This window comes from Loa loa, assembly GCF_000183805.2.
Source record: "Loa loa unplaced genomic scaffold supercont3.7, whole genome shotgun sequence".
Taxonomy (NCBI): domain Eukaryota; kingdom Metazoa; phylum Nematoda; class Chromadorea; order Rhabditida; family Onchocercidae; genus Loa; species Loa loa.
The window spans coordinates 574548-598526 of NW_018108187.1; the positions used below are offsets into that span (position 1 = coordinate 574548).

The 23979-nt window shown below is 33.5% G+C and overlaps 2 protein-coding genes across 2 annotated transcripts; both read right to left on the minus strand.

Annotated features, from left to right (window-relative positions):
- Positions 1-1303: 1303 nt before the first annotated feature.
- LOAG_16553 (ABC transporter ced-7) lies at positions 1304-12293 on the minus strand (the record flags this gene model as incomplete). Its single annotated transcript, XM_020449204.1, has 22 exons — positions 1304-1687; positions 1967-2122; positions 2324-2587; positions 3189-3361; positions 3527-3633; positions 3913-4087; positions 4620-4763; positions 5425-5529; positions 5907-6096; positions 6467-6597; positions 6967-7142; positions 7415-7559; positions 7713-7888; positions 8027-8206; positions 8809-8900; positions 9165-9263; positions 9453-9592; positions 9959-10112; positions 10335-10495; positions 10762-11052; positions 11555-11728; positions 12177-12293. 22 exons carry the CDS (start codon positions 12291-12293, stop codon positions 1564-1566), a joined length of 3474 nt encoding a protein of 1157 aa, XP_020307330.1. The 3' UTR covers positions 1304-1563.
- Positions 12294-12888: 595 nt separating this feature from the next.
- LOAG_16554 (hypothetical protein) lies at positions 12889-16475 on the minus strand (the record flags this gene model as incomplete). The annotated part of the gene is made up of 8 exons (XM_020449205.1): positions 16310-16475; positions 15904-16055; positions 15606-15793; positions 14683-14912; positions 14173-14364; positions 13566-13688; positions 13167-13308; positions 12889-13040 (listed from the first exon to the last, which is right to left on the minus strand). The coding sequence occupies exons 1-8, from the start codon at positions 16442-16444 to the stop codon at positions 12889-12891; spliced, it is 1314 nt and encodes a 437-aa protein (XP_020307331.1). The 5' UTR covers positions 16445-16475.
- Between the last annotated feature and the right edge of the window lie 7504 nt (positions 16476-23979).

A 23979-nucleotide genomic window follows, 5' to 3' on the forward strand; every position in this document is an offset into this window, starting at 1 on the left:
TGGTCTTTCAATTTTGATGGCTTAAAAGCATCGCTTCCAAGAACGGTCCCGTATATAAGGTATTGTTAATTTTAATGTAGGTAAATCCCAATTTGATTTACTATTGCAGTATTTTCTTAGGTATCTTCTTCTGAAAATAAAAGAATAGAACAGCAGCTCAAGGTGCTTCTCCTTCAGACCATCGAACTACCGAAATTAAAATTATGTCAAAAATAAATTATTACAACAACATTATAAAATAAATTATAAAAAGTGGGAAGGAAGGGAAAGGGAATCGACCAGAGAGGACGATGAAATCCTTTGTGTTTCTTTCAAGTAAAAAAAAATTGAGGCGAAAAGGAAGATATAAACTAATAATCGGGTGAAGTCAAGATATAAACTAATAATGGTGAAGTCAATAATGGGGTGAATTACAAGCCGAATCTCTATCGTCCACAAACGAATCAACTCATAGCTTAAAAAAAAAAAAACAAGAAAATACCGTTGCTTTCTGTTTTCTACCCACCACGACGTTGCAAGTCCAAACTTCAAAGCTCACGACTATTGGTTCGGAACCACTACCGAGAGTTAATGGGCTACCGGAAATACTTGACTTCACGACCTTCAGTACTTCATACAGTTCATAAAAAGAGAGCCAAAAGATGAACGTACGAGCGACATTGGTAACCATCTAGACAGAATGCTTTATATCAAAATAACAGGACATAAAACGCAGATGGAACGAATACAGTAAACGTGAACAATTGAGGAATATAATTGTAACGCGTCAGAAAACATACAGTCGGAATGGAATTAAAGATAATGGAAAACAATAAATTCAGCCTACTGTTCCGAATTTTTTCCACGAAATGCAACAAGTCCAAATAAGTAAATTTAAGATTGCTAGATAGACCCATCTGACTTATCAAGATATTCAAGATAATCCTTTGAATAGAAAATCCCATTTGTTTACTTCAGGACCTCGATTACATTTCTCTCAACTTTTTCAAGCTAGCAATTTTTCACTGGCAAATTCGAAGGTCTTTCACTGTTCGTCGTACAGAAAATAACAAAAAAAAGATAAGCTGCAGACCTAAAAACCGCAAAGTAACTTGAAACACCTTCCTTTTCTTTGTGAATACTGAAAATGGAAATTCAAACTTCGCATGAAAGTCCCCTCCCTTTCGATTATTCAATTCTTCTTTTTGACTTCTACATCTTTCATAACGTGTTTTAACTATCTAGAAAATATAATTCAAAAAAAACCTTCATACAGCAATAGCATTTTCTGAACATAGCTTTCGAGAAATATTGTCTAAAAATTACAGTTACGATTCTGCACACACGTATATATACATTAATTTTGATCAAAAGTCTGGAAATTTGATATAGTAACGAAGCGTACAATGAGAAACGTGGAAATGATAGTTTAGAGGGAATTCACTGAGACTGTGACTAACTTCGGAGCAAGCTTTATGAAATTTCAAAAGACGATTTATCGGTATAATATGCAAAGTGTGGATATTAGAATGAAACGGCGACATGTTTACAGCTAAGAGACAGCAAATCAGTATTTGCAACAAATCACTTCTCACGTTGTGAAAGTTGCAAAAAAGCTCCTTCAAGCGTCGTCTGTGTCAGTGAATAATCCATAATCCACGGAAACCGTGCCGCAAGTTGACATAATTTTTTATACATCTCTGACCACCTAAACCACGACAAGTATAACTGTGAAAATTATTGAGCAAATTTTTTATTTCACTGTAAATGAAGTAAGGGTCTGAAGACTTTTAAAATTACCACCCAGTTAGTTTATCCTTTTCGAACAAATCCAAAGCTTGCTCATTATTTCCGAAAATGTATGCTGATGCATTTTAAAACCTTGGTTTTTTTTTTTTTTTTTTTTTACCTGGTTTTTACCACTCTGATAACAAAATGAAACGTTGGAAATTCTAATATAAAAATCAGACACAGCAAGAATGTTCACCTGTCATTCTCTCTCTTCGTAATATCCCATAGTAAGCACGTACTATGAGCACCTTTCTCAATGCAACTAGGAAAAATTTCTTTGACTGAAGAAATTAAATCTTCCCGTCCATACTGATTAGCAGTAGTTATAATCAACGTGTATTTTTCACCAAATCTAAGAAAACAGAAAATTATAATGTGGTCGGAACTCCTTTCCTTTTTTACCATTCATGAAGTGAGAGGGAATGGAGACTGATCATACAGCTTCAAAGACCATGAAAATGCTTTCATACCAACTGCTTGCAAAATTCTTTAGCTGATACCATTATAATTTGCCCTTTGCATAATTACGCACTACTCTAAAAAAAAGCCCAACCTTGTCTTGATATGTTGTGGTGATCCAATAGCGATCAGAGATCCCTGATCCATTATGCCAATGCGATTACATAATGCTTCGCACTCACTCATGCTGTGGGAGGTAAGAAGCACTGCTCGTTGTCTTTCACGCATTGCATTGAGTAAACACCAAATTTGTCTACGTGTTTTCGGATCAACACCAGCAGTTGGTTCGTCCAGCAGTATTAAATCAGTTTGCGAAATCAACGCTACTGCTAAACTCAAGCGCCGTCGCTGCCCTCCGCTGAAGAAATAAAAACTGAGCAGTACTTTTCAAAACCAAAAATAAAATAACAAAGCATAACAAACAGTCCACTTTTCTGCATAAAAAACTCAGAGAAAGCCCGCATAATCCTATTATTTTGCATGCGGTAATGCCTATAGTTTGTGTCAGTACTAGTTCAAAATGTTCTTTAGTCAATCATAACAAATGGTGTGGTCAACAACCGACATCTAAGAGGTTTGTGTTACGCAAAACAATGAAGAAAAGGGAAATGATATGATATAGTATCTTCACAGAATAGTTTTGATATCTTTTACTACCACTACCTGCTGGCGGTTAAAAATATATCCATATTACAATCGAGTAAAAGTTAAAAAATATCAAAGTGACTCATAAAGTATGGTATACAGAACGCCATCTTTAAGAGCTTCATCAATAATCAAACTATATATTTTATAGTTCTGCTGTGAACATTTTCGAGAAATTGTTTCCAAGTTATTAGATAAATAGTAAAAATAATATGCGCAATTACAATTATTCATGTAGTTTACGAAGTTGGTTGCCATCAAACTCCGGGAACCCAAAAATTTCTCCTACTCTTTAGATAAATGTTAGTTATAACCTGAGAAACTCGACACAACGATCAGCATGCGCTGTTAAGGATACTGCTTCAAGGAGAGTTTTCACATGTTTCACAGAATTAACAAGGCCATAAAGCGAGGCCAACAGCTGCAGAGTTTGTCTAGCCGTTAGTTTAGGATGAAGTGCATCAAACTGTGGACAGAATCCAACAGTCTGAAAAAAGTTTTCACATGACGGTGCCATCAGATGGAAAAGAGACATTGAAATTTATATCAAACATTATGAGAGACGTAATGAATACCTACGCTGGTAAGGGTATTACATTGCACGGCATATGAAATTTGAAAATAAAGTTTTAACAGAACATCAAAGTTAGACCTGTTTCTTCAAAATAGAACGGCCGTTGATGAAAGCTTCGCCACTATCCGGTATGGATATACCGGTTAGCATATCAAATGTTGATGTTTTGCCTGCACCATTTACTCCTAGAATTTTGCAAAGTTGACTTTAAATTATTCTCAAAATTGAACTGTTAATTCACAAATCCGAAAATTACTGGAACTATGCACGGGGAAATGAAAGGTGTTCGCATTCTTTCTTTGCTACCACTTTTATATGGATATGTGAAAAAAAGAGAAAACGGTCAATAAACCATAATACATCATGTTCAATAGATTTTTGAGAGAAGTTTATTTCCAATCAGTTCATTAAGCTAAGAGTGGGAACTTGCAACTAAGGAAATTGCAAAATTAAGTGAAACGGACCCAGAAGACCAAAACATTCACCGGGTACAACACCAAAAGTAAGAGCACGAACAGCATGCAAATCCCCGTAGTACTTATTCAAATTACGGACAGCCAGTGATAGTTCGGTATTTCTTTTCTGGGATACGCATTCTCGTTCTTTCTTTACATCAATATCTTCTAAGCTGCTTTCGTACTAAAACACTTGGAAAATTAAAACATAAGTATCTTCTTCAAAACTATAGTCCAACCACTTATCTCTTCCTCGACTTCAGATAAGCTTTTGCTATTAGAACCCTTTCCCAAACTTCTGTATTATAACTTCAGAAAAGTATCTCTCTTCCTAGTGTAATTTCTGACAAAATTTTCAAGGTTCGTCTTTGTAATTTGAAAAATCCAAAATCCGATTTGGAACTTTATTGTACCAAGCTATCTGTATTGCTTATTTTTATAGATGTGATAAAGTTTTCTACTTCACTATGTCAGTATAAGTTGCTACAGTACTTTCAATAATACGATGATTTTTTTTGACAATAGCTCCTGGGATCCGATGCTATCAAACTAATTCTTCTGCACCGTAGTGTAATACCTTGTTTTGCTTCCGCATAAGTGCATCAAAAAAAGCATGATAACGCAGTGTGTTTTTTTTTTTTTAAATTATAGCAACGATATAACTTCACGACGCAAAATGCGTCCAAATTTCTAAAAAATGGAAGTTAGATTCAGACCAACGATAAGCTTGATGGTGTCCTCCGTATTACCGACAACAAATCGTGTATATACACTGCAAGAGGTTTGAAATTTATCATCATTAAAATAATCCAAAATAAAAGTCCCGAACAAGTCATCATCACGTAAACACGCCCAAGCTTCTGAAAAATGAAAGTTAATATTCTTTTACATCTGTTCAATTTCATATGAAAATTAGATTTCAGCTAACTTTTGCTAGAAGCATAATCCAGATGAATAATACAATAACTGTCTAATTCTGAAAGAAATCATATAAAATTCGAAAGGGTAGGAATAGATTAATACACCCTAGACTAAGTAATACACTTCTGCCAACCATTTTATTATTTAAAGATTAAAATAATTCACTAGATGAGTGACATAGCACAGAGATGTGGGGTGGTAAATACCGATGATCTACAGAATCTGTCAGACCCAAAATCTTCAAAGCTTGGAATCCTAAAAACGGTCAGCAATTTCTAGACTTCAGAATTTCATCCAAAACCATTAAAAAATTTAGCTCGCTATTTGGTACAAAGCATTGCTTACGTTTGCGAGAAATTTAATGCATTATAAATTAAGATTTCGTCTCTGCTGTATCCAAAAACATGTTCATCTATTGCCTTACCGTTACATTTCGTAAAAATCACTCTTTGAATGTGATTTCGTAGCACTGCACCATCCGAAAAAATTAAAGTATCAGGTCATATGAAGGATTTCATCTTCTTTTTCGCAAATGCACTTTCATAAGTTCAACACTTTAAAAAGCATTCAAATTTTTTGAAAAATCAATGGGAAAATCACCTCCCAGCTGTACAGACTACTCGTATCTCTATTGACATCAGCAACTAAAATCATAATCAAACTGTATGACATGCTGTACGTCGGCAGCGAAAACAAGAATGCTGTCTGAAATTTAGCAAAACAAATTTATTTCTCTGATCTCTTTGATAAGCTGAAACGTTTTGCAGGAGTTAAAAAATACTTCCTGATGCATCAACTTGAATTCAGTTTCCAGAAGAAGAATCTTATCGGCTTACTCTATATGTTAAAAACTGGCAACCAGAAATCCGGAATAACCGGCAGAAATATAAGATATAAGTAGTTAGGGAATTAAAACGAAATTTCCGTATTGACCTCCTTATCTTTTTCTACATGGAAGAATTCATGTTCTAATATGAGGGATTTTAAAACGGATTCCTCGCTCCATAAAATTAGTCGAATTCCCAACTAGGCAAACTTTAAATTCTGGAAATGGAAAACTTTTTAAAACTAAAACCACTCACATGTAAATAAGGAAATAATCTTGGTTTCATGGACATCATAACATAGGATATGATGCTGGCACAAAGAGCAACGACCAGCGTTATGATGATCAACACAATGTATGCTCGTGTTGGATGATTCACCAGGAAAGCCATGCAATAAACGAATGGCAATGTTGGCCATAAATATATCAACCAAAGCAATATCAAGCTGTAAATAATCATGATAATCTTCAAATGCTGGACAACTATGATATAAATTCGATTGGATCTCACCAAGCTAAGAGAGGGAAAATTACTAAACAATTCGAAACACAGGCGAATAATTACAACTATAAGTATTAACATCGGAGAGATATTGCTATGCATCAAGTTAAGATGATTCCGAAGTATCCTAAAACTGTCAAGTACATCTAGAATTGAAAGACTCGGAATAGGTGCTTCCGATGTGTGATTATGCTTTCATAAAATAAAAGTAATATCGCGATATCGTTGATCACCAAGCAGTTACAGTTTCAATTTTAGTATAACATTTACAGCTTTAATTTTGGATAAACTTAAGAAATTATGTAAAAACTCACTCAAATTTAAAGTTACTTAACCATTCGCCCAAAATAACAATGAAAACAGCACAAATAAACACATAGAGTATCAAATCCGAAATTATCACAGACAACCAGTAGGTAAATGTGTTCAGTCGAGTGCGAAGTTGCTGAAAAATATTGTTCGGCAACTTCCAGCTGTTTATTTGCCTCACTTATCCGTACATTCATAGGAAAATTAATTTTGGTGGCATGGAAGCCGAGTGCTTCCAAATTTTCATTCAGCCCTTTTAGAAGAGGTTTACGACGTGAACGAGCTATTGAGACATCCAAGCACATCGAGGATTATGTAGTTCAAAATACAAAGATGCATACGTATCATAAGTAATAAGATAGGCGGAATTTTAGCGTAGATCAAGCTAAACCCTGACTATCCTATAGAAGTGACACTCCTACTCCTTATCTTTTGTAAAAAGTTGTTTTGAAAAACTGGGGATTAACCAATTAAAGCAAACTGATTAAAACTGTAGGAAACCTGCCTGATGAAAAAAATTCGTGTTGAGATCATCGACAACATAGGTTACAAAGCCAGAAGAAACAAAAGCAAAAATGATAATCAAAACAGGTGCTATCAAAAACATATGAGAATTCAGTGAGACCAACGGGTTGACACCGCTTACGTTACCATATGGTAGTAAGGATATTTTAATGGAATCTAAAAAAAAGTTACTATACAGTATATCGAATAATGTTCTCAAAAATGTTATGGATCGTATAATATAAGATCAAGTGGATGTGATAGCATAAAACTGTGAGTAATTTATAGTTTTTATGTACAATGCAGGTGAAAATGCGAAAATAAATGTCGAATTGTAAGCACTTGGAAAATATTTTGAAATTTATAACGTGCACATTGATATCCAGAAGAAAGCTGATAAATACTGCTCAAATTCTATGAGCCCAACAGATAAACTAGAAATTTATTACCTGCAGACTGCCCCAACCTTGCATTGCTTATCAACGTCATTGCAATAACCGGTCCATATCTAGCCTTAGCGTTGAAAAACGCCGTAACAGCAGTGTGACCGTTCTTCGTGTTGTACGTGACAGCTATGCCGACAGGTGGCGGTATCTAAATATTGTATTTAAAGCTCATCATAGTGCATCAGTGGAAATCAACAATGCTGATATGTCGGAATTAACGGTAACACAAAGCATGAAATAACATGGCTAAATAACCGCCGTTAATATAGATTGACTCCTACGAGGTAGTGCAAACACTTACTTTTGGCAGTTTAGCAAGACTGAGCTCCAAATTTTCCGATGTCGGCACTAGCCAGTGCGAATAGCCCGTTATATTTTGTACTATCTGCAGAACATTATGGCCGAATTGAGCTTCAGGGTTTTCCAGCTGTAGAGGCACAGCACAAGGACTTATACGTCCTGCATTTAACAAAATTTCTGCAAAATTAAACTTCAAAAATCATTCAACTTGACGAACCGTCGGTCTTTTCCAAACTCTGTATTCACAAACTCAAGTAAACTTCCAAAGATATCCAACTGAGCTTGGGAATTTTATGAATATGTACAAAAACATACCATGTCTTTTCTCATCTCGAGTTGACAAATTTTTCACATAAAAAACAACAAGTAGAAGTACAGTTACAGGAAGGAAGATTTGCCAAATAAGTCGTGGCCACTGTTTCCGATAGCAAATGAAACGTTTCCTAAGCAATGCAACAATCTGTGCAAGCCATAGCAATAATCCCGTATGAATAACTGGAAATAAATAAACAAAATGCATCTCAAAATTCACTTGTATTTAGAATTTCTAACTTATTACATTTGCTTTCTTCAATTTTCATCATCTAACTGAATCTTTTCGTCATGCGCTTTTAACGATTGTTACAGTAAAAGTGACATCTTTAATTAACGAAATTTAACAAGTATGTTTTAAGATATCTGCACAGTTAGTCTTATAAAAGAGTTTTATCTTTTATCTAGTTGTGAAATAAAAAATTAAACGTTTTCCCAAACTCTTTCTAATAGTTTAAAAGCGAAATTCCGTTTGGACATTTATCTTCTGTTGTTTCATTCAAACTTAACGAGATGAAGTTTCAGATAAAACAAGTATTTCATGCATACGACATAGTAAATGTCCAAGAGACGTCATCTCATCATGGTTGGAGTGAAGCAGCAAAAGAAGCAAATGTCTAAGCGAAGTTTCGCAGTATAAATAATAAATAAATGAATAAACAAACAAACAAATAAGTGAATAAGCAAATAAATAAATAAGTAAATGTATGTATGCATATATATATATATACTTGAACATAAGCCAAATTTCCTAAAATATTAAAATCAGAAAAAGAGGTGCTAACACGAATTACTACAGAGAATCGATGCTTGTTGTTCCGCCATATTTTCCACGTCAGTGATAGCAGTTGAATTAGCATCCTCAAGTTCTCCGACTCTAAAGTAGCTTATATAAATTATGTAACATTGATCGAACTTTCATTTTTCCGGTTGCTCTCTTATGATAAACTTCCCGCCCACCAGTGCATAAAAAATGTAAAGTGAAAATCCAGTATTCAATAATTCTGATTTTTTACTAGACCTGCCGAATCAAATGGCAGTATATGCTGTCTGTAAGATCATTAAATAGTATAACTGATATCAAATTTATTGCACAGACAATCCAAATTAAATCAGTTATATAAACAAAAAAAAAAATTACTTGAGAAAAACCTGCTCCAATGTATTCAGTGATAAGCCAAATGAATTAATACCGTACTTTTCAGCATTCTGTTCCAAATCAACAAACAGACTGGGAAAGCTAAAGTGTCAATCAAATAAAAAAGAAATGAAAACAGTCAGAAAAGGGAAATATGACCGAAAAAAATCAGAGTTAACAATTTTATTAAAGGAATTTCCAGAATATTTTATTAGAAATTAAATCACTTTTCGGGCGAGATGAGAATTTGAAAACAAACATTAAAACAAAGAGAGGAGTAGAAAAAAAAACCTCCTCTTGCATTCAATGGGCAACAGAACAGTTATCTGTTGAGGAGTTGCCGATTGCTTTTCAGATTCCGGAATATGCTTTCTAATAGTTGATAACAACTCTTCTTTCTGATCAAAAGAATGGTGGAAATCTTGTCGAGGCTGCAAAAGAAATGAACAATTAAAAAGATTGAGGTACATAAATTAAAGTTCAATAGATATCTCTAATCGAGGTGACCTAACATAATGTGATTCCCCTTTCCTACTCCCATTTTATTCGCCCAGTTATATATACAGTCTGACAGAAATAAATATTCATCTAAAACACTCATCTAACTTTTAAACTTAATCTCTTAACCTTCCGCATGAATACTACTGCTATCAGAAGTCTGACGACATGTCAAATCTATTTATTACAAGAATAAGGCAAAACTCTTAATTTAAATCTGATTTCTCATTTAAAACCATGTAGAAATTTTTAAGCAAAATGCAGCGATGCAATAATCCGACATTACATTTCCAACTCACCGTCAAATCGATCGATAATAAATACCCTGTTCCAAAACGATTTTTCAAGAACTCCGATGTACCGGCACAGATTAACCGACCCCTTACCATAATTGCTATGCGATCACCCAGTAAATCTGCTTCATCCATACAATGGGTTGTCAAAAGAATTGTTCTAAAGCAGATTTACTCAATATATCAAAAGCAAATCTGTCTATATTTGAAAACTAAGTCCAGGTGTAATTACCAAGCGGTAATGAAAATAAACATGAACAGCTGCACCTCATGTATATCGACAACATCTAGCCTCAAATGTTATAAGTAACGTTGTTCAAGTAAAACTCAGAATACAGAAACCCTAATTAATGCGATAAATTTCAAAATCAAGTGAAATTACCTCTCACTTTTGCAGCGCTGAAGTAACTGGAAGACAGCTTGCCTGGATGCTGGATCCATACCAGCTGTAGGTTCATCCAACAGTATAACGCGACGTCCACCAACCAAAGATATTCCGACACACAATTTTCGTTTCATCCCACCGCTTAGTTTTTCAGCAACCTTAAACCCATACAATTTTGGCAAAAATAATTTTTGAATGACTCTTTTTGTTTTTTTTTAAAGCAAACTTATTTTTACTTTTAAAGTTGCTAGTAACTAGACAAAATGAAATGCCTCAAAGTTCATTCCACGTTACCACTTGAATTGCTCATAACTTGTCGTCACCCATCTCCTAGCTTCTCGGAATGTATTATTTTATACACAACAATTTATTTCCATCAATTCAATTCTAGCAACTGATAAGATGAAGAACATATAGGATATACCACGTCAGCTACGTTATCTAATTGGATATTCTTCATCAGCTCCATGACATAATCAGCTGTGTTGCCGCTGAGCTTCTGAAACATCTCCAAATGCTCGCGTACTGTCAGCAAATTAAATATTGCATTATGCTGTGCGCAAAAACCGATTTCTCGTTGGCAGTGATTGATGGAATGTGAATTCATTCTGCTGCCGCAAATGTAAATAGAGCCAGAGGTTGGTGAAATAAGGCCTGTTATCAACGAAAATGTTGTACTTTTCCCGGCACCATTGTGTCCCAGAAGAACGGTTATCTGGAAAAAGAATAATATTGCGATACATAAGATACATAAGACTTTTGAACAAGCACAACAGAATGGTTATGCTGTCGGATTCATTCTGTCAAAAAAAAAAGGAAACAAACAAACAAACAAAGAGCTGCTTTAAGATGCATTATTTAAGAGGAAATTACAACAAACAGACGCATAGCAGCTACTGACTAATGTGACACATCTGGCACTTTGTTTCTCTAACACAAAACATGAAACAGATAACGCAGCACACATGTTTATTAATAAAACTTTTATTAAAAAACACTTCAGTCAACACAAAACATGAAACACAAAGTTCTCTAATGGCTAGTATATGAATTCCATAAATTCCTCTCCGAAAGCTTAACAGATAAAGAGTGAACGGAATAGAATACATGAAATTTTTACAACCTCAGTTTTTATCTCAAAGACAGCTCAAACAATTCTTGCTTTCCACTGCTGTAGCATTTATTGGTTTTAAAATTAGCAAAAAAGATCGAATTACCTCTCCTCGATAAGCACGGAACGACATGTCATCAACAGCTGGTTGTACGGTGTAAGTTTTCGTTAAGTGCCTTATATCGATGTCTGCTTGATCGTCCTCATGTTTCTGAATGTTGTTACTAGAAGCATCAGAAGAATCGTAAAGGGTGCATTGCTGGCGTTCACTGTTCGATCGCTGTAAAAAGAAAAACATAAGAGGGTATTTGTACGGCAATAAATATTTACTTTTAATTTGCTTGATAATTTTTTGCTGATGGATTACTTTCAATTTTCAATTTCCAAAAAAATTCTGTCATTGTAAAGCACTTATGACCCAATTAACTGTGTTATCATTTTAAATAATGTTATGTGTTCACTTGTAGTCGCCTACTATCCGTTAAAATTAGCTTGTCTGTTTTAAGAATCTTTGGATACTACAAACAGTGGTAACCAAAAATATTTACATTTAAAAAAAAAAAATGGCTGTTTCTGCTAGCAGAAAAAAGTTCTGGAACGCAATCAACAGTATGAATGATATAAATGCAGTTTCTGTCTCACAAATAATGTTTGTAGACCCATAAATGTTACACATATAATTCCAGTTATAATTAGACCGAAAATTTCATATTATTGGTTAAACTTACATGTAAAAAGAAAAACCAATCCTTCCGCGGTAAATCACCAGACGGATAGATGTTATCCAAATAAATCGCTAAAAGCGACATCCATATAACATCAAATGTCATCATTATTAACGCCATTCCGAATGGAAATATGTACGTCGTGCTTTCAAACATATTATGGATGCCCAAGTATACATCTTGAAAAAAATATTTAGTTGAAAACGATTTTGCTTTTCAGAGCTTGATGCAGCACTGAAACTGAGAAGATATAACAAAAACAACTTTATCTGCAATGAGTAGTTGAAAAAAATCATTAAATTTCGAAACTTTCACAAATGTCTCCAAGAAAAAATAAAAAGATTGTGGGAAGTGAAAAAAGAATAGAAGTTTGTAATGAGAATCTAACAGAATAGATCAGTTCAAAGGACCAACCAGTGAAGTGAAAATAACCAATTATTTCGTAAAACTATCACACGGAACACAACATTAACTACTCAGTTAAAACAATGTGTTACAGAGCAAACCGAATTTCGCAATGTCTGGATAACAACATTCCTAAATACCTTCCACAAAGGACACCGAGAAATGTTTAAAATTTAGCTGCCATATCCATCTTAGTTAAACTACTTCCTTATTAAGTTGATGGTAACTCCCAACCTTTAACTCTTAAACTTAAGTATAACGGTGCTTCAACAATATTTGGCCACTGTCAATTACACATAAAAGATCCAACTTATATTTTGTAGAAGACCAAAGATAAGCAGTCACCTCGATTCATATAATCCTGTACAGCATGGTGAGCACAAATGAAAGCATAATTTAAATTCAGTGAAAGTATAGTGTTTAGAAGAACTGATCCTTCTGTCGCCTTTAATCTTGTCAAGCCTACAAAAATATAAGAATGAAAACGATCAAAAAGACCTTGAAATTAGGTTAACTCCACTGATACTGCCATCAATCCGCAAACAGTCGTATTTCTCGAAGATTAAACTTACACAAAAAGTAGCCTACCAATAGTTGCAAGCCAAATGACAGCAGTTCCTTTCGTCGCGGCATCAGGACTGTGGAAAATGCAGGACATCAAAAGAGCGAAACAAACAGCACCAGCACCATATATAAAGTTAGTGGAAAAAAATAACCACGGAGATACTGTCTGAATACATACGAATTCCAAATATTTTGTTCAAAAGCAAAGATTTTTCGGAGCAGTTCTATTATAAAATTAGTTTTGATAATTGAGGTATTGTTGAATTCGTGTCATAAAGCGGGATTTCGATAAAAATTGTCAAATAAAGTTATCAGATTCACATGTGGTCAGTACAGATTATATGCAGTGTGCAGATACATTAAATATATAAGGCTTGGCTTATGAAAGAAAAAATTTGAAAATAGTGGAAAAACAACTGAGACCTGAATCTGTGGCAGTAACATAACTGTGCATGACAACAAGACTACCATAGTTTTGATGAAACCAATTAGCGCGTGTGCAATATAAAACGACGATGACTGCATGCCCATCACCGTTAAAAATGCCTGAAAAAGAACAATCAAAATCAATGGGGGCCACCAAATTATTTTATAACGGAAAGTTTTAACAACTTGCACATGATTTCAACCAGTATATCAAATGACAGAAATAACTCCGAACTGATGCTACATCGGTAAAAATCCAACCAATTCATTATATATTTAAACGCTGAATATTCTAAACTAATTAAAGTTCTCAGACTAGCCCTGAGAAGGAAATGACAGCAAGAAAAAAATTCGTCGTCTCATATTTCTGGTCGATTCATCTATATTTTGCTTTATTCGTTAACTTCATTATCATTCCTTTTTTAAATTAAAATTAAAACGAAAAAAGAGTGAAAATCTACAATGAAAAAAATCTCTTAATTTTCCTCCTTCCAAAGCGAAAAGAAGAATATTAACAACACTTAAACTAATTGGGTTACCCTGAAGAATTCTGCGAAAAATTTCAAAAAAAATTTGAAATTAAAAACAGTGGGGAAAATCTGACCTTCATACCACTGTGTTTTTCAGAAGTAATGTTTGCAACGGTGTGGAGAACACATGGCAAAGTAAACAACTGCCAGAAAATTATCAGAAAGGAAAGGAATTCGGCGATCGATTTTTCAAAATATGGCGGCTCAGGTATACGTTCTAAACTGAGTTGAAAATTGCTATCATTGTTTTTTTCACCATCAATTCCCTGTGAAATCAGAGCTTTATTGGAAGCTGAGATTTTTTAGATCCGTTGAGCAACTTTAGTATTTGTTAGCCTCACAAGTCTCCAGAAAAAAGTAAGAATACAAATAAAGCTGGGAATTTTCGTAAAACAGATATCAAGAAGGATTTCAAATCTATTGGTTAGGATAAAACTGAAATCCTTTTAGAAAACTGCTGCAGAAAAAAAAAATTGCAAATAAAACGATGACTAAAAATAATCTAATAGTACAGAGATAAAATCAACTATAATTCGAAAGGCGTTTGTATTTACTATCATGGTTAACAACAGGAAAATAGATACCTTAAGAAATACAGTATCTATTGCATATTGTAGTGACAAGACACCAAGAGACCAGTAATTGGGCATCATATTCACTAAAAACTGGTCGTCTGAAATTTTATATGGTCCTCCATTCTCCCAGATATCATCACCAATATACCATCGTGTTTGTGGATCTTCTGTCTGACGTATTCGTATGGTATAAGAAAGGCGCGATGCACTACTATTATATTCATCGAATATAATACCAGCTATAAACAAGAAATAATTTAGAAACTGCTGGACTACTCATATGATTTTCACCAAAGCACTCGAAGATCAAAACAGTGTCAGTGTAAAGCTATCAGCCATACTGAGATGCGACCGCAAAACTAAGCACAATCCTCTGAACCACTTAAAATCTTGACTGCATACGCACTATCCTGCAGGTTTGCTAAGTCATCCTTTATCATTTACCCTCACTTTTGCTTTAATCTCCAGGTTGGTTTTCTGCTCCTTAAATTTATTTACTACATCATTCTTTATTTCGAGAGCATTGGTAGTAATGAATATATGGTTCGTTGGAAATAAAAATAAGTTTGCTGTTGTTAGCAATATTTATAACCCTTTCCCATTTATTCCAGAGCGGTTTTGAAAGATTTTGAAGCAAGCACTGAATAGCCTAGGTGTAAAACAGTCACGTACCTCGGATCCACAGAAACTAGTGACACATAGAAAGGAAAATCATAACTGTGTTGAATAACGTAATAAGTTCAACAAGATTTCTCTTAACCTAACATGACATGACCAATTCCCATGTTAAAATGAGATAATACCACGGGTTTTTTTTAACTACACTACCGATGATAGAGTACTTTTTCTTCAGAGCTGGAAGTAACCAATCCCCACAAAGAAATATGTTTAATATTTTCGTACAGATGTTATTATGAAATTTACACACATACCAATATATTCAGTACATATTGAAGAACGATGGTAATCCTCCAACAACGCTTTCATCATCGATGCCTCGGTTGGAAATATTTTCACATTCAACTCGTAGATGTGTGAATGTGAAGCCGAGTCATTCATCAAATAACGAAATTCTATCTCGCGAGCTGCCCACAGAATCTCTTTCTTATCAATATTGTTACTGAAAAATATGTTTAAGAAAATGCAAAGAAATCGAACTAAGAACTATAAATGCGAAGCACGGAACAGACATCTTAAAATACCAAAAGGAAAAAGAAATCATGAACTTACGGGAATACAAGTCCTAAACTTCTCCGACTAAGCATACCACAATAACTATAAATTGACTGCATATTACTCAGACGTCGATCTATATCTCTCCAATCTCCAGTCACTTGAAATGATTCCCAGAATTGTGCTTCATGTTTGACAAGTGACGAATTCTGGAAAAATTCTATTCATTAACGCACCTCTTCCGGTCATCACACAAAAAAATGGTTATGTATCATTCCGGTGTATGTTCCAGAAATTTCTAAATCGCGCAAAATCGGCTAAATCTACCCTTCTCGACTTGTTTACATTCATTTATACATATCTTCCCACTACATGTTTTGAAATCGTTTGAACAATCTTTTATCACTAATGCTTCAATGATTTTTTTGAAGCATTATTTATAAAAATTAAAAGAATGAATAACCTGCAGGACGAGGGTGATGAGCGGCACGGAGATGACCAGCGGAATAGCTATTTCAATAATGCTCCATATCTTACTTCGCCAAATAACAATGAATTCTTTCATAAGCAGTAAATGTAGGTGAACCAACGATGACATTCTTACTCACTAATTCTCCTGAACTTTTGGCATCTGCAACTCAGCTAATTAAATTTCAGGATTTCAAACATTCCTTTCGTGTATAACTTCACAGCCACAGTAATGCCACTTACTGACAACCAGTTAGCCTGAAAAATAAAACCGTTAACACAGCTAATAAATGAATACAATTAGAAAAGAAAAGAAAGGAAAGATAAGTTTAGGAAAACAAGAAATCGATCTGTTCAAGTCTGAAACATCCTACTAGTAACTTCTCTTTATGGATCTTTACGGATCCTCTCTTCGGTATACCAATCTGTGTAATATATAAAAAACAATGACTAAACGATGATATTCACAAAAAGCTCACTACCAATGCAATTCCCATTATAGCAGCACTCAGTAACCACGATATTCACCGGTCGTCATGCCAAGAGCGGGAGACACAAAATATGTGGCACAAAGAATGAAAACACTAATCCCGCGGTAGATTCATCCGAGTTAGTTTGTTAACGGGAGATAGCAGAATTCGAGAGTACGTAACTAGTAGCTGTAGCATTACTTCAAAAAAAATAAGCTGTAAAAGTGTAATGTTACTTTTAAAATAACTTGAAAAAGGTGTATAACATCCAAGTATTTTGATTTTTATTTTGATATTTCTCTATTTTCTAATTGATAAATCTCTGCTATAAATTTATCATTTATTTCCTTTTTAAACAAGCCGGAAGGAATTGTTGTCAATTAGCACTCGTGCAACCTATGACATCCCATTGCTCTTTGATCATTTTTTGCTAGAATGGATCACACTAATAAAATAATTATAAATAATCGTAATAGTAATCTTTTACATTAATTTTATGATATGTAAACAGTTCTGAGTTTTTATGCTCAAAAATTATGAAAACATCTATTTCCTTCACCGAAAGACAACAGTCCCATACAAGCTTGATTCATATCAAAACTGAATAACTGAATTAAATTGGAAGTTTGAAACTCAATAAATAGATAGTTACTGCTGAAAAAAAAAAACATCCTACTGTGTCCGAACCCCGAACATTTTAGTACTCATTATTGATTTTCATCCGAATTCAACAGCATCTTTTTTAGTATGATTTTATGACAATTTGTACTAATCGATGATTTGTGGCTCTTACTGCACATAGGCTCTTGGCTTTCTGACATGGCAAGTGTATCTTTTGTCTGCCAAACTGACTCAAATATCCATTCTATGGTCAGAGAGTCAGCTGAAAGACGGAAGCTTCTCATTCAATTTTCTTCTTTTAGCCCGATTATATTTATTCCTCTCTCTTCTGCTTGTCATTATTATTCCCAGCTCTCATCCACCGGTTATTAATGAATTAATTGCTATTTCGTCATCACTACTTCCGACTGATCCGATTTACCTAAAATAATTAAATGAACTGACTTTTGCTTCATTTAGTATATAATCGATGCAATAATTTTTGTCTAAAAAAATTCAACCGTAAACACAGCATTTTTTGCATTATATTTACGTAGGAGTGGGATAAAAAATGATATTGAAATGTTACATCTATCTAGTATTGCTTCTTTTTCCGGATAGTTTATAAATCAGAAAGCAAACGGATTGTAGAATTCCGTATGCGAGTGCAACCAACCATGAATGAAACAGATTTGCCTGAAAAACCTGCATTATTTCTTTCTAAAATTAATACCCTACAATACTGACTCGTAGAAAAGATAAATGCCAGATGAGTATAAAAGAAATGATTGCATACTTTATTCGATTATATGCTGTACAAAAACCCACATCATTCTCTTGATATTATCCAGTCATTTATTTACTTCCATCATTAATTTGTTTATACGCCTCTTCGTTGATTAATTAATCTACCATATTCGTCCTTTTTCTTATTTCTTTATGAGAAGAATCCAAAACAAGTATAAAAATGTATTCTATTAAAACAAACCGCAAGAAGGAGACAGCGGTCTCAGTTTTGCTTAGATATGTAGATATACGACAGATGTCCACTCCCATTTTAGTCACTTATGGTAGTGCTCCTCTTGATGTGAAAGGTTCAATTCTCTTTTGTAGTGTAATCCTGTCGCCTGTTATATCTTACAGTTGTCGAGGGCACCCTTAGCTTCTTTATAGTTTCGCATTGTTTTTCATTCAAATTAGTTTTTCATTCAAATTAATGAAATTAGTTTGTATCTTTTTGCTGTTATCTCTTTTGTCATTGTTATCACTTCTGCATCACTTTTTGCAAATTACTTTGTCATTTTGAATTAAATCATTAGCTCTGCTCCTGTTGGAGTGTTTTGTCAACCTTCTGGATTGACATGGTGTCTTTTCCAACATATTTTCTCCCATAATGAAATGTAGTAAAGATATTAGCTGCCTCTCAAAAAATCATTCACCTTGCCAGCATTCCTAATTATATTAAAACATTTCAGAGAATACAATACTTCGACAATATCCTAAAATAACCTAACATTGATAGTTGTTGCACTTTCTCCCACTTTTTTTTCCATGTTTCTGGATCATTATGCTAATTTTGTTAACTCGTTCTGGGAGGGAAAAATTGCGAAAGAAAAAAAAAAATGTATATATAATTCCTGCATTTTCCAAGATTTCCTAACCTTCTTTTACTTCGTATTCATTTATAATCGAATTTTGCCTGACAGTTTATCATAATTTCATTTAATTCAGGAAATTTAATGATATGTCATACATTTCATGATTTTTTCTCTATGTTATACATTTCATGGACTTTTGATAATTGCTACTTTATTACCACGAAATCTCAATTACCCAATTGCCGCGGATCTCTAGATTTGTTGCTAACTGAGATATTAGATTTTCCTGAACAACGTCTTCCTCCTTATTTGATTTCTCGATGTTGTTGTTGGATAAATCTCTTACAGTTATTTGGGAATAAATAGTGGTTCATTTATCTGAAATAATAATTAAAAATTGAAATCAGACAATTACTCCGTTATCTTGATGAACTAGAAATCGCTTTTGATTACAAACCTTCTTTTACCGTTTTACATTGCGCTATTTCTTATATGTCATCATTTGGACTATTGCTCACAAGGTTCAGATGTTAGACTGTCGCTGTGAAGAATAGATATATGGAAGAAAAAGGGCTCATGAACTTTTCTGGAGAATTGTCCATTTCAAATTACGTTATAAATTAAGATTCTGAATGAAGTTTTAATCTGTAAAACTGTCATGGAAAGGTATAATATATACGAGTATTTAGAATGTGTGATTTCTCTTGCAGAAAGAATTCTTACTTTTAGATTTATGAATCTAAGGTCATCATTAATCTGTACAGTTTCAGTTTTTTCAACTTTTCTAGACAAAGCTAGAAATTTCTTGTTTGAATGAGACAGCAACTTTATAAATACATATTGGATGGTTGATCTTAACATCTCTGAAACGTTCTATATTATACATTTCATAAATTTTCGATGTATTGTTACTTTATTGCTAAAAAATTGCTAAATTGATGCAATACAGAACCCATCTTCTTCAAACGAATTGCGAGATTTTTAAATACTTCTTTTAAAATTTCATTTTTTAAAAATTTACCAAATTTTGATTATCACTGCTTCTACATGCTTTGAATTCTGCGTATGAAGCGTCGAAGCGGTGTTTACCGCGAAAACTGTATATCGGGATTCTAGAATCTACATGCCTATTCACTTTTCAGTCTTAGAAATGCTATTTGGAGATTTCAAGGACCTTATAGCGATGTTCATTATGTATATATGGAATCAGTCAGTTGCTCAATTTCTTTTAAAGCCTTGAAGATGTCATCTCTATTTTTTTTGGCTCCCTTTCCTTTTCTGATGCCTTCCAGTCGACTCATTTGATCAACTGTTTGTTAACTTTGGTTGATAACACATACCACATTCATGCTATTATAATGCACTGGTTTGTTTTATTGTGCATATTCGGCTTCTCAAGAGACATCTATCTCATTCCTTCTCTTTCCACTCATTAAACCTCATTGGAATGAGTGTAGAGACTCCAGGACTCTAATTTTCATGATAAGACTGTCAATCCAAAAAAAAAGATTTGAAGGTAGGAATTGTATTTGGAAAGTGGTTGTAGTATAATTGCATGGATGTTATCTTCCCATTGTTTCTCTAAGAGTGTAATAGTGGGAAATAAATTTTCAAGTTGAGTACATGCAAAAAATGACAGCAGTTTTATTCTTGTTTAGATTTGAACTTGTTCTTGCCATTAGCTTCATTATTTCTGACAGAAAAGTATCATGAAATTGTGAACTGCATTTTCTGAATAATTAATTTTGAAATTATGTTGTTGAATCACTCAGTTGAAAATTGGAAAGATGGAATGGTTGGTTTCTTTAATACTCCTTATAATGATCCCTTAAATTTACATTAAGCTTTAAATCGGGAGTCCCAAGAAAGCAGGACAAAAATAAAATTCGAGTTACGGAACTGCTCTTTGATGTGAATAGGAGATTGGGTTGTTGAGGCACAAATAACAAAAGAGTTTATCGGAAATCATCTAAAATCATTAAATTTTGCACTTCTTTATATCTCATATTATGCTTAGAGAACTGAGTTGACTGACTGAGGGCTAAGATAAAAATCAAGCTAAAAAATTTTCAACTTAATTTTATTTTTTAAATTGCTTTAAACAACGCTGTCACACATTAAGCGAATACTTCATTCCATGCATATGCAAACATCATACATGCTTGCTTTATTGAACTGAGTGTTGAGCTTAGTTACATCAACTGATACCGGGATGAATGTCCCTTTTCTGACAAATGTTCCAGGAGTGCGAAGTAGGCTCAAGATATTTTTGGCATCTTACACACTCTAAATGTTATTCCATTTTTAAGCATGAATTTCGTTCATTTTTCAATTTTTGTCTGATACAAGACTCAGCGGCTCGTACGGTATTGAATGAAGGCATCAGGAAAGAAACAAATTCCACTTCACTAGACGATAGCCTCTATTTCTTTTTCGCTGTACTAATAAAAGAACGTTCTTTTCATATCTCTATATTGTTAAAGCATAACATAATTCTTAGATTGCCTAAGGTTAAACGTTGAATGAGATCACCTGGAAGTAGTAGGTATTTACTAGCAAAAAGTAGATTATCATGATGCTAAAGGGATAATTACTACTAGGGAACAACTGCAGAAAGCTTTATTATATTTAAATGCATTATCATGAGCTATTTCTGTAATATTTTAATCATTCAATTGGAATAATTTTAGTGTGGAGATAATTGAATCGTCACTAGTATTTGGAAGTGAATGCATATTCGTCCTTGAAATAGTCGGGGAGAAAAAGAGGATTGCTCTCACTTTATTCTCCTTTCTCCTAATTTGTGCATTCATCAAGACAACATTCTTTCTTTCTTATGGTTAAAGGAGGAAGGTCTGGGAAACGGAAGTGGAGGTTAAATATATCCTGATTGCTTTCATTGCACTATCTCCGGAATTATTTCCTCATTAAAGTCCCATAAGTCGACATATATTTCTTCTAATGTTCACTTCACTTCTTTTTCTTCTAATTCGCGCCTTCATTAGGACAATTCTATCTCTCCATTTCCTTTAATCTATTTCCTTATCGCTCATCTACTAGTCTTATCTAGTCATCTTAAACTGTTACATTAAAATTCAGATCTCCATCATAGACTGTACTTGTTTTAAATCCGGAATCAAATTTAAACTGGAATTCGGAAAATGTTTCAGTTTTCTAGGTATTTAGCATTGTCAACTAATAAAATTTTTAAAAAGGGAGAAAGAATAATTCATTTCCAAATGAATGCTTTCTTTTTTTTATAAGATGCTGTCCTTTAGTTTTAATTTTTTATAATTTCTTTTACTTGCAAAAACTCCAGTTTCTGTCTGCTCAGTAATTCACTTCTTAATGTGAGTAAATTCCGATGTTTCTAAGAATTATTTTGCTTCATTTTCTTACCTCGAAATCCTTGAAAAATTTCTGAAATCCAAGATAATCTTTTTTAGTTTTTCCACCAGATGTGATTTCCACCAGGAAACAGATGTGATGAGAAGATGGCATTCTAATTGAATCTGTAAGTAGGACGAATACCAGCTCTTGCTAGTATTCAAGGATAAATGAGGTTTAATTGATAAAAGGTACATGAATTGACTGATGATAAGAAGACAAAAAAGTTACTTTCGTAACGATGGCGAAATAGGATAAAAGGTATAACGCCATTTGTGTATGACATTGGACATAAATTTTTCAGTTAGAGGATTGGAGTAAACAAAAAACATCGCTTTATTCCCAAATATAAACCGATCTGATAGCTTTGTTGGAATGAGTACTTCTACAATCCTCGGAGTTAAATTACCAGAAATTTTTTGTGGGCCCAACGGTTTTGTTTTTAATTGATACTAAGAATCGTGAACCTACAATATGCCAAATTCGAACCCTTCTAATTCGTTTTTTCCATGGCCCTTTCTGATATGTTAAAACATGTCATCCTCACTTTCTTTAAGTTTCACGCAATCGGTAGGCATCAGATTTTCACAACATGGAGAAGGAAAGTCACCTTTCAAGTTTCGCGGAAAATTTTGTCAGATTTAATCGGTTTTGCAATTTTGATAAAGCATATTTCAAAGTTTCATTTGACCTTCTTCTTGTGAGGCGATAGCCTCACATTTGTTAAGTAAGATGTATACTGAAATGAACGAAAAAATTAAGAGACTTTTTTCCTGATTGTTGAGGTGGTATTGAATTGAAATATTTAAATGAACTGCTGTAAGGGATGTCATATTTATGATATAATTTGTATAAATCCACTGAATTTTCATTTGATATTTTAATTGGTGAAGAGGAAACATATGTGAAGAAATAACTTGAACAAAAAGTGTTGTTCTACGAATTCGTATTCGTGGAATTTGTCACATTATTACTTTCTTAGTAGAAGAAAGACTGGTTATTCCTGCTTTCCGTGGTCCAGCACTAAATACCTCGTTAAAGTTTTCGTTGCTTTGGTTTTTATTACCAAGATTTTTTTTTCTTTTGCTATTGCTATCTAGAGATTTCATTGCCGTCGAGAGGTTTATTAAAAGAAGTAAACCACAATCCCTGAAGAGTAACAATTATTGTCCAATTACTCACTACATCAAAAATACCGGGACAGTCGCTCATCTCGATACCTTAATATCCAACCTATTCTTCCACGACAAAACATACTCAAAATTAGGATCCCTTCAAAATAGGTCCTTTTCAGAATCAGAATCAGAATCCTTTTCAAAATCAGAATCAAAATCCTTTTCAAAATAAGTCGGCACGAAATAAAGTCTCATTTCATTTCCAATTACTTATTTATGTCGATTAAACAAGGCATATAATATTCTGTACGACAAAAATCTCGTTGGACTTACATGGATTAATTAGAATTCTTTTTTAGTTTATTTTTTACTTTAAAATAATTAATAATAATAATAATAATAATGATAATAATAATAATAATAATAACAATAATAATAATAATAATGATAATAATAATAATAATAATAATAATAATAATAATAATAATAATAATA